The sequence below is a fragment of the Melospiza melodia genome, chromosome 1, assembly GCF_035770615.1.
Source record: "Melospiza melodia melodia isolate bMelMel2 chromosome 1, bMelMel2.pri, whole genome shotgun sequence".
Taxonomy (NCBI): Eukaryota; Metazoa; Chordata; class Aves; order Passeriformes; family Passerellidae; genus Melospiza; species Melospiza melodia.
Genome location: NC_086194.1, coordinates 43,410,382 through 43,422,517, shown reverse-complemented (window position 1 = coordinate 43,422,517; position 12,136 = coordinate 43,410,382). Strand labels below are relative to the sequence as shown.

The 12,136-nt window shown below is 40.9% G+C and overlaps 1 protein-coding gene across 1 annotated transcript in view; it reads right to left on the bottom strand.

Moving 5' to 3' along the window:
* SH3BP5 (SH3 domain binding protein 5) overlaps window positions 1–11,285 on the bottom strand; it is a 49,618-nt gene extending 38,333 nt beyond the window's left edge. The window contains exons 1-2 of the mRNA XM_063155650.1: window positions 11,178–11,285; window positions 8,970–9,032 (exon numbers count right to left, since the gene is read on the bottom strand). Of these exons, the coding sequence (XP_063011720.1) occupies window positions 8,970–9,032; window positions 11,178–11,258 (144 nt within the window). The 5' untranslated portion in view covers window positions 11,259–11,285. The remainder of the gene's footprint in view (window positions 1–8,969; window positions 9,033–11,177) is intronic.
* Between the last annotated feature and the right edge of the window lie 851 nt (window positions 11,286–12,136).

Genomic DNA, 12,136 nt, shown 5'->3' with positions numbered 1-12,136 from the left:
CCCCCACAGCAGGCTGGCAAATCAGCTGGAATTGGCACAGAAAACCCATCTTTTCAGCTGTGGTTTCTATCAATGGAGAAGGGCACCTACATTCCACTTCACTGTTAATATTTTCTATATTTAAAAAACCCAGCTACTTCCAAACAGGATGAGTTGCGCTCCTTACATGATTAGCTAAAGCAATTAAAATATTTTCTCTGCTCCGCTGAAATTTCCACGCATGTAAGCAAAGTGATTCTGATTTCAGTCTCAGAATCCACCACAGACTCTAAATATATGAAATTATTGCAGATTGATGCAAATTCAGGCTGGGACCTGGCCCAGGATTTAAGGAGATGAAGAGGAAGGGCCGTGTGAGCTCTCAACAAGGCTTGTAACTCTAATTAGAGTGCAACATTTATGCAGACTGCTGGAGTGACATGTTGATAATCAGGAAGCAGCTGGCTTCAAGAAGTGCCCTAATTCAGGAGGGTTTTGTCATTATTGTTGACGATTTCTAGAATGCAAAACTGCTTATTCACTGGAAGATTTAAAATACATTGCAAGCTGCCATTATGCTCTCAGAAGTGGAAAAAAAAATGCAACAATACATCAGTTTTTGCAGAAAAAGCAGTATACTTCTGTAAAAGCTTCTTTGCTTCCTTTTCAGTGTTATGTAAAACCTGAACCAGCATCAGCATTATCTTAGACCAGGCCAAATAGCTTTGGATTCTTAAGGTACTCCAATTTATTCTAAGGAATTATTCAAATGGGTAACAAGGTCAAAAATGGAGAATTAAATGGACATTAACTTATTATTTCATTAACTCAAATCCAGTCAATAATCTCATTTCTCAGTGAAAGCCTGAAATGTATCATTTAAACAATATTTATCGAGTCAATGATTTTCTCAGTGAGAAGAATTTGAATATTTCCAATTAAGTTACTGGACCATACATGGTCCACTGCTCAAAATGAGTTTCATAAGTAACTGAAAAAAGACTCCAAGCATGATGACTATATTGCAAGAAAAATAATAAGTACTGAAGTATATTTAACAAAGCGAAAAATTCTTTGCAGGTGTAGGAACAGAATTAAAAGCTCATTTCTAAATGAATGAGCCAGAAGATTTCACTCTCTTTGTGAAAGCTGCATTTAAGGATATTAGTTAGGCAAAATAATTTAAGTAAAAGTAAAAAAATCCCAATGCAGTGATTCATCCAGAAGTTCAGTTCCCATGTTTGTAAGATCACTTGGAACAAAGAAACCACCACTACAAATCTGTGCTTGGAGACCTACCCCAAATTTACTCATCTAATAATTATACACAGTCTTATCCCATAGGAAAAAGATGACTAGTCCCCACTTGGAGTTTAAAAACACAAAACAAAAGAAAACAAAGGACACTAAGAACAAAGCAGTCAAATTAACAGCAACTTCTGTACCCATTCATCTCCCTTGAACTCTGAAGCATATACAAATTACTGAACTCCAAGTGCTCCTCTAGCTGGTGCCTGAAGCACAGGTCTTACAAATGGTGAAGCAGACATTTGCCCACGAGCAAACTCCACTCCACAAAGTCGTTAGTCACACAGAATAGGGAGCTTCAGCAGAAAAACACACTGGTGTGAAACCCCAGTTTATCATTTTCCTCCAAAGATGACTGGCTCTTCTTTTAAGGCTTAATTTAGGTCTGACCACCCTCATTCCTGCAGCGAAGAACAATAATGAAAACCAAAGCACCCCAGAATTTTGTATCATCCATCACAACTTATTTTAGTGACATTTATTCTCAGGATCCTGACTGCCAGGAACACAAGCCTGCAGGCTCCAACACCTTCTGCATGACAGAACAAACAGATGCTCAGTTCTCTGCTGGGATGAGACCCCCACCAAAGGTTTCCAGCCATCCCCTTCAGTGGTTCAAAGCTATAAATCCTCTTAACAGTGTTTTCTGTGAGGACACTCACATCAAAAACTCAGAGGCTCAGAACAGCACATCAGTGCAGCTCATTTGTGGTGCCCAGCACAGGGTAAGTCCTACATCCATGTCAGAAAGACAACCACAACGTTATCAGGCTACTTATCAAATCCTCTGGTGTGACTTGCCCCTCCATGCAAGTGTTACTATTTAACTGCCAAACTCTTGCTTCATTTAGACCTTTATCATGCACACACAGATAACAGAGAAAGGAAAATATGTCAATTCCTGCAACTTGCTGTCGTGAGCAAAACCAAGACAGTGCAGCATATGCCATAGAAATTTTCTAGCACAGTCCTCAATCTCCAGTTTCTGTATTTCAGCTTCTTGAAAGATAACTCATTCCAGCAGAAATGCTATTCATTGATAACAGCAGCCTTAGGTAACATGTGAGTCACACTCACCATTTCTGGGCCAGTTTTTATGTTTGGTTTTATTTCTTTTTTAAAAACACATTTTGTTTTTCTCATCACTGCACTGAACACATACACAGACTCTAACAGAAGCAGTGCAACTGACATAAAACATCTCAAACAGCCTGACATTTTTAAAGTGTGTTTTTCCCCTCTACTCACTCCTAATCGTCTCTGATCATTTTTAAGAACACCTTGCTTCTGATTTCAGAAATAGAAAGGTGACATTGAAAATGTTAGCCAGTCAGCTTTCAATGTTTTTTCCCCCTCCTATTTGCTCAAATGAGATGATGATAAACCTTTTACAAGCTGGACAAAAGCCGATTAAGGCATTTATCCTCAATGTGTGTTGCAAGGTAAAAAAAAAAAAAAAAAAAAAAAAAAGTAGCAGGAGAAGCTTCTTATTTAAATTACAGCCTTAACAAGGAGAGTCTCACTAGCTAGGTGTTTGTCATACACACACTCCAGCAGGCAGAGCATTTAGTGTAGCAAGTGGACAGCTGCAGTTTACATTTCAACATCTTGTTCTATGGCTGCAAGAGCTCCATGCTCATCAGCTTTCTTTCTGGAAATCCTTAGCACTTTTCTTTCAAAAGAGATTTCACTAGTGTTGTCTTAAGGAGCATGCCAGACCTCTACCCCATATATGGTTTTGCTGCAATAGTCCATTATTAAAAGCAGACTTTGTTTTGCTGCTGGGCAGCTTTTTGATACTGCACCAGAAAGAGGGACCACACTGAAGGACAGGTCATCCTCACAGCAGCATTTTGAAGATCCATTCTCAAATGTGGGGAAAAACTGAAAAACTAAAATACAATTTTCAACCCATACTGCACCTGTCAGAGGAAAAAATGCAGGCCTGTTTTCCTCACTCATGAGTGATGGTGATGAGCTGGTGTTAGACGCCAGATGACAAGTAAATAACTATTTCTGCCCATCAAATGAAACATGTATTTTCAAACAATTCTATTTTTAAAATGAGCTTTACATATCAACCATGTCTGAATCATCCTAGTACCAAGCACATCTAAATTTCATTTACAAAGGTTGTCTCGTGACCGTTCTGCCAGTCTGGTGAGCAGAACCTCTGGCAAGCACGGGAGGTGCTTGGAAATGGAACTGCTGGCTGAGAGACAGCCTTCATCTATTTCCAGGAGGCTGACAGGATCCATACCATCTCCTCTGCTACAAAGACCCAGCAGCTGCCAAAGCTCACCTCCAAGCTAAACCAGCATCAGCATCACACATCCACACCAAAACAGATGCACAAGATATGCTCAGAAATTTACCTTCAAGCATCAAACTAGTTAAGGACACTTTAAATGTCTCTTTGGTACCTGAGCAGCTCAAGTAAGCCAGACTGGCAACCAAATCTTAAAAACAAAGTGCAAGGAAGGGGAAAAGTAGTAGTATCTCCATTTTTAAGGGATAAGAAAAGCCTTCCATTTGTTTTTTTTTTAGGCAGCTACTATTTTGCCATCTAAGAATAATTAAAAAATCAGTACCTGAAAGCTGCTCTAATCTCCTGCTTGCTGAGACTGAGACTACCAATACTTTTTACTACAAATGTTTTTAATTCTCTCAGAAGAAGAGAGAAGAAAGCAGGCATGGGAGGGTGAGTGCTCCTTCCAAAGCAAGATTTCTCCACCTAACCCTTCCTCTCTCAGACTGGAAACCCGTCTTTACGTCAAGAACATGAACCAAGTAAAGCCCTTTGACTCACTTGGTTGACAAAATTTTTCCAGAGCCACAGCAGAGGAAGAAGCCTTCCCTTGCCCATCCTTGGATGAAAGCAGAAGGCAAAACAACAAGGAATTCACACACAGGAGCTATTTCCTATGGAAGCAAGTAGATCACAAAGAAATGTGGAAAGATTTGTCCTGATAGTGCTGGACAAATCCATCACACATGTACATGCTCCTCCCAAAGCCAGCAGGAACAGCAGCCAGTGAGCTGCTCTGCCCTTATCTCTGCATTCTTTTGTGGACACTGGAAAATGCTGCACAGGGATACTGATAAGGTGGCGGATGTTTCCACTGATAGATGTTTCCTCAAGCCAAGCAGGCACGCTCAGAATGAGATTCCAGACACTGAGAGGTCATTTTTCTAAAACCTGAAAGATTGAGGATTTTTCTTTAAAATCTACTTACATGTTTTATATGTGACAGGGTCAACAGCTCAAGTTTTTTTCCTAAAGCCAAGCATTTTAGTGAAGAAGTAAGAAGCAATTCTAAATAACTGGTGAATATCTGCCTGCCAGTGGGAAGCATAGAATTAATTCCTTGTTTTGTTTTGCTTGTGTGTGCAGCTTTTGCTTTACTTAACTGCCTTTATCTCAACCCGTGGGTTTTCTCACTTCTACTCTTCTGCTTCTCCCACACTGACAAAGAGGGAGCAAGGGGCTATGTCATGCTTAGCAGCTAGCTGGGGTTAAACCATGACAAAAAGTTCTTCCCCTTCTGAGAGGGGCTCAAATGCTGACAAGGCTCACCAGTGAAAGAGCACCACAACTAATAAAGCCCTTCCCTTATACCCAACAACAACCCAGGGTGACCTTTATGATAAACCCAGGACTAAAAGTAACACAAAGTGTTGCAGATCAGGACTAGGGGATCTAGGCAAGCACACAAGAAGGATGCCAGCCAGGCCCTCTGATAAGGAGCATGGCTGAAAGCAGCACTGTTCAGCTCCAGTCTTCCTGTGCAGTATCTGAACAAACACTGGCAAGCTCGTAGCTCCAGCAACACAAAAAACTCCCTCTAACAAAAACCACATTTGGGATCGCTGGGATTCCAGTGGTAACTTTCATGGTATGTGCTGCATTTCCCCTCCCCACAAGGCTGCCAGAGGGGTTAATTTGTTACAGCTGAGTTGTACTTTCAGCGCCAGTCCAAGCCCTCTGTGAGCTGGCTGGACGGACAAACCCTGCACATTTGCTAAGGACATTCACAGCTCCTGATTCGAGCTCAGATGGAGATGCACTTCCAATAAACAGGAAAAACCTCTTGCATTTGGCCAAAGCACACTTGTATCTCGCCTGCAAGGCGTTTCCCCCAGCCCTTCACGGACACTTGAAACATAAACAGGGACACTAGTTAAGCCAAGTGTTAAATCCCTCAGAGAACCATTATCACCCTTCTGCTGTGTCAGTACTCAGTGCTGCACTTAGGATGAGCAGCATTATGGATTTTAAATCAAGTCTAATCAAAGATTCATTAACAGGCAATACATTAACGCAACATATAACCACGAGCCACTCGGTGCCCTTCAGCAGCTCTGCAGCTCCTGAACATGCAGCGAGTGTCAGCAGGTCAGGATGTTTCTTCAGGGTTTAATAGGATAGGTCAAAAGAGCAAAAAATGAGTAATTCTTCCAAGTAAAAGAATATATGCATCCAACTTCAATGTATCTGCTCAAGCCACGCCATGCATGTATATCCAGTGCTCTCACAGGCGGTATGGGTGCAGAAGTTATTTTAAAAGATTAAAAAACCCAGGCTGTTCAACTTAGAAACAGGTCATATGGCAGTTGCAGAGCAGAACTTAAAGAAGTGGCAGGCTGGTGAACTCAAAACAGAATTCCCCATTTTATCACCTCTGTAAGCAGCAGACAGCAGTATTTTCTACATTGCTCAAACAAGGACATTCCTGTGGCTACTCCAGGCCAGTGCAGCCTCAAAATCCTAGAAGCCTCGACTGAATTCAGCCCACAACATTTTCCACTGGGCAACACAGCATTATTACTTCCACTCTGCAGATGCAGACCTGAGGCACAGCAAGAACAGAAGCATGGGTTTAGAAGGATTTAACAGCTTTTTTTTGTTCCAGTTAATGGGAACTGGAGACAGCCAGAATTCTCACTTCGAGCAAGTCACACAAAGCTACATGCAGGAAGTCCAGAAAAGTCTCGCAGAATTCAGATGCCACAAGGTTACCCTTCCTGCTTATCAGAGAGAACATCAAGTCACAAAAACATGGGTGTCTTTTTCTGAACTTCCTTCAAAGAAATATACCTTCTACTCAAACACTCCCATTGCTTTTCCAGATTATTCTGGGAAAAAAAATCAACAGTGGGAATCTATGGACCACAAAGTAACATTACAGGAAGCTGGCCGTCAGCAACTTGTGCTCTAAATAATGCAATGATACATCTATGTTCCCATTAAAGATATTGGAAAGATAAAGAAAATTATACTAGCAAAACAGGATAAATCTAACTCCATTGTCTGGTTAAAAAACACCCACACACATCTCTCTTCCAATGAAATATAGCAGGAACACCACAAACTAGGAAGGGGCAGCAAGAGGGACCCAAAGCAGCTAATAAGAGCCAAAAGTGTAAATCTTCAAAGGGAAACTCAGCATGGCTCTCCCAGAAGCCCACATTTTCAACAGCATTCATGGATTTTGGAAGCCTTTGAAGCAGAATGATCCCAGTTCCAAACTCCTCCTTCCAAACTTTCCTATAAGGCTGCTTGGCAAATTTTTCTTTTCTTGTGCAGAGTATGAATGCAGAGATTTTCTGCTAACCACAAGTGTTGGGTGTCGTGGGATTTTTTATTCCTTTCCCCTAGAAAGGTTTTAAGTCCATTTAAAATGCATTTATCAACATGTATATAAATTAAGCATTGCTTACATCATCCAAACTGCATATTTAAGCAGATAAAATGTAATGAAAATCTTTTCAGATTAAAAATTATGCAGTTGCATGATACCACAAACTGGCACCCATCCAATAATAAGATTTTTGGATGAAAAGCAAAGAGGAGACATTCAAGAAAGCATCCTCTTGGTGGTATTTCACCTTAATTCCATCAAAAACTGCTTACAGTAAGTAGCACAGATAGATCTGCAGCAAACACTTAATGGCAAATGCAGAGAATGATTATATGATTTTCTACCTATCTAACACCTGGTATTTACCAGGCTGAGCAAGCAACAATGTAAGACCAAGCTAATGTGGAAATTCTGCTCCTTTATTTACAGTTATATTTCCAGAAGCCTTTCAGCCTCTACAGCTCAGCATGTGCCACACACACAGCAGCTACAAATCTGCAGGCTCCACAAACACTTGATCACATGAATAATTTTAATCAAGCAGCAAAATCCCATCTTAAAGTCACTGGGATTTATTTCATGAGGATGCCTTTGCATTATTATTACTATTCCATCTGCTTCATAACATGTCCTCAGTGCAAGGTTATGACAAAATTAATGAAATCCAGGCAACTATCCATAACACCATCTTTCAATTTCAGTACCTCAGCATGAAATAAGGAGACTGAAAAGATACATATGATAATTTTTTTCAATATATCTATATAAAGATTCCTGAAGTTCATTTAATTGCTTCTAGTGCAGACTAGAATACTGATTTTTAAAGTTCACTCATAAAATTTAAATCATGCTAGTGCCATTGAACAGGTCTCACAGCAAAAATACTGTTTCATTATGCATAGCAAATAGTTCCCCATTTAACTAAGTTTATTAACCAATGAATTCATAATCTCCATGCCATGGCCACAATGACAGAATATGCAAACAAGTGGGGATAAGAAAAAACCTACAAGACAAGGCTTGTCCAAAGATCATAACCCCATTTTCTGTTCAGTGCTTTCAGTGGATATTCCAGTATTTTAAAATTATACCAAGAGCCACCCCATGCTTGAGGTATCCATCTCATGACAAGACACACAAGAGGGAAAAAATTAAAAAGAAACAAACAAACCATACTTCGATATTTTGAAGGTACAGACAGAAATCTACAGATGTACTTTTATAGTATGCTCCTCACTCCTCACTGCAATCTCAGAATGTTTTATTTAATACAATATTCAAGATTTTGTAATGATATCAAAATTATTTAGAATGTAAAGTCATATTTTATGCCAGTTTTTCTTTAGCAGCATATTTATCTTTTACTTCCATTGTGTTTATCTTCTTTGTTTTGCAAACAAAAGAAAATTCAGACACACACAGGATAGTTTGTTTTGCTTCACTATGAGATCAATAATGCTGAGCCTTCCAGAATAACTAGCAAATAGATGAAGCTCAAATTTGGGGATTTAGAAACAATTTCTCTAGAATTTGCTTTAGATTTTTAAGTATCCCTGAAAACCTCTCTGTATAAGCAGGAAGTCTTTTATTCCAACTTTCCTTCATCACCTTCCTTGCTCAGGAAGTGATGACAAAAAAGGCAAAGATAACAATCTAAAAAAACCCCAAACAGCCACCAAAGAGAAGATCCTGGCAGACAGAAACCTCTTAACCAAATAACTTTCCCTGTCTATAATCAACAAACACAAAACAGTGACTTGTGAAAATAAAACTTGTCTAAGCTTAGTATCAAAACCTAAAAATAAGTTCTGGCAGTGGTTGTGTGTGAGGTTCTCCACACAGGGTTTTTCCACTGTCAGAATACCTCTACCTTTCCCTGTTAGATCAATTCATACCTTTAAAAACATCATCACCAGACTCTTGCTGCAAAATTACCATTCAGGATGCACAAATTAAGGAGGCAACCCACTCAAAACCACTGTCCTTTCATTCACACAATCCAACATGCACAAAAGGAAAATGCAAGGGTAAATTCTGTACCTCCAGCTCCGTCTCTCTGCGGTTGATATCATCTGTAGATTGATTCAGTTTTTCTAGCTCCCCCTAGAAGGAAAGAAAGTCGGATGCATAGTAAGAAATCAGGGGAAAAAACACGTCTGAGAAGGCTCATTCAGCATCCCCACTGACAGCTCACAAGGGCTGCATTTAGTGAAAAGAGGAAACCTCGAGATGCCCAGCTTAACTTTGCCACTGGTCTTCTACTTTACTACTTAAAAGAAAAAATAATAAGAGAAGCTCTGTAGTTTTATGTCAAGGCAACACATTTCCTATTCCAGCTACTTCTTCACTATTACAAATAAACAGAAGGTACAGTAAGCTTTGTCTCATTAATCAATATAGTCAATATCAGAGAGGTACTTGAGAGAGAGACACACCCACCCCAGAAGATCAGCAAAGTTTGTACTGTCACAGGAGACACACAGTGAAAGGACAGAACTGATAAGAAACACATCTTGCCACATGAGGATCATTTTATTTTGGATTTTAGCAAATCATTTCTTAACCCAACCAGTCCACGGGACATATACAATTATGTTTACATAATTTGCCTTCCTGCCAACACTTTGATCCCCTAACAGCAGAAAAAAAGGTGTTAAATCCCTTGAATAAATACGTAGTAGAAGTGGTGTTGGCATGAATGAAGTTACTGTAAAAATAAAGCTCATTCTTACTGACTTTCTTACCTCAAAAAGCAACCCTTAGGAAGAGATCTGATAGCTTTCTTTATCTGGGCAACATGATTACTAGATTTTTAACAGGAGTGTTCTCCAATTTAAACGTTATTTAATCATCAACCAGTGTAACAGAACACGCCTGGAAATGTTTTGCTGTACAAACCAAACGTTGTAAATTGATTGTCACTTGAGCAGCTTCCCACTGGACTACAAGAATGACTCTGGTTACAACCAGAAAGGAATTCATTACAACGGTTTAGCTCTCTTATCCCCAGCAGTCAGATTTCATTTCCTACTCCTAGGACTTGGAAAACACCTACTTGGTTATCCATGTTGTCTGAAACAAACACTCATCCAAAAATTACCTAATTGTCTCTTACTGTAAGGCTCAAAACCTCATGGCTCTCACGGAAGCAGACACAGCAGCTTGTTTTTCAAACCAAACAGAAAACTGAACAAAAACAATTGTTTTGCCAACAATTCACAAATCGTATACGTGGAAATGTGTAGCAAGCTGAAGAACCTATGGCCAAAATTAGATCAATAGACACCAACCAAGCTCAGCCTCTTAAAATCAGGGCAGTACCAGGCTAGCTTTTGGCTGAGGGCCTCGCTCTGTGTAACCATGTTTTGGGAATTTTGCAATGGCTCTGCACAGCCCTGGAAAACAAAATGCTCACGATGGAGAAAAGAATGACAATTACAGCGAGCAGGGACCTACGCCAAGGATCCTCTCAGCAATGTACACACGTGTTATATTCATTCATGACAAGCAGTACCAGCAATGCTGGAGGCAAAAGCCATAAATCTGCAGAGACCTAAAAATACATTTCATTTCAGGGACCACAGCGTGCTGCAAGTTTGCACCGTGCTATTGGTCGAGATTTTGGGGAGAAAAGCTTTGTTTAGAAACCATGGAAGAATAAAAACCATTGCAGAAGGCATTCACTGAGAGGAAGCACCATATTCCACTAAAGCTCCTTTTTACAAGAAACAAGAAAATAACGATAAAAATAATGAGACAAAATTTAAAACCCCATTTTCCCGCATTTATGAATTTCTAAGCCCCGCTCCACAAGCAAGGTCACGCTGTCATGGTCAAAACTAAAAAGGGGATAGGGGGATTTCGGCAGCAGGAGGAGGAGAAGGAGGGACGCCCAGGAGAGCCGGGCGGGAGCGATGCCCGGGGTAACAAAGGGCTGGGGCGCCCGGGGGCGCCGAGACACCGGGGGGAAAAAAAAAAAAAATATATATATATATATATAGACACACATATGTGTGTATGTATGGATGTATGCGTGAGCGTATGTATGTACATATATATATATATATATATATATATATATGTATGTATGTATGTATGTATGTATGCACATACGCAGCAAAAGCAATGAAATAAAAGGCAACCATTATTACATACATTACATTACATTGCTTCATACAGCCATAACGCACATACTAAAACGAACTTAAGGAAGCGCAGCCGCCCCTCGGCAGGCCGGCAGGCCCTCACCTGGATGCGGGGATCCACCTCCTCGTCCTCGGGCCGCGCTGGTTCCTCGGCGGGGCGGCCCCGGCGGCCCCCCGGCTCCATGGCGGCTCCCGCTCCCTCAGCCTCAGCCGCCGCCGGCGCCTCCCGCTCCCGCTGCTGCTGCCGCCGCTCCCGGCCCGGCCCCGCCTCCGGGGGAACCCCTCCCTCCCCACAGCGCCCCCGTCTCTTTGTGCCTTCGCCGCGCAGCCAGGAAAGCAGCGCCGAATTGCGGGGTTTCCTTTTCTTTCCCCCTCTTCTTCTTCTTTTTTTATTTTTCTTTATTTTTATTTTAACGCTCCCTCACGCCTCGTTTTCCTGGCCTGCTAATTCCTGGGTCCCCCCTGCAAGGGCGCTGCGTGAAAGCGGGATGAGTAGTTCCAGGTGCAGGGAAACGCTGAGGACACCTTGCTGGCTTTTTTAATTTATTTTTTTCCGCCCCCCCCTTCTTTTCTTCTTCCCTCTTTTTCAAGCTCTGCTGGAGGCTGACATGCCCATGGAGAGAAGAAAAAATTAGAAGAGGAAAATACTAAAGGCACTTTCAACAAGCTTGAAAATTCAAATGAAACCCAGATTTCTATTGTGTGGCAGCTAAGCGGGCAACTATTGTGCCTACTGCATGCAGTAGAAGAAGACATACTGAAGACACATCCTTTTGTTGTCAGTAAAAAGGAACTTTGTGCAAGAAATATGTGCATGCGTGGCCCATGTCTAGCAGAGCACTTCAGATTAGTGTCTCCCTAATCACAGGGGTGGATAACAAGTTATTTTGAACAAATGAGGAATATGTTTCCACCTTTAAACTACCACTATTAATTTAACCCAATTTTTTTGTTAGAAAAATCCTCAAAAGGTAGTGAAAAAAAAAATGGAAAGTTTAGATGTGGTGAAGAAAGGAGCATCCTTTGTGAGACTGAAGGTGAAAAAGAATCTCATATCTCTTT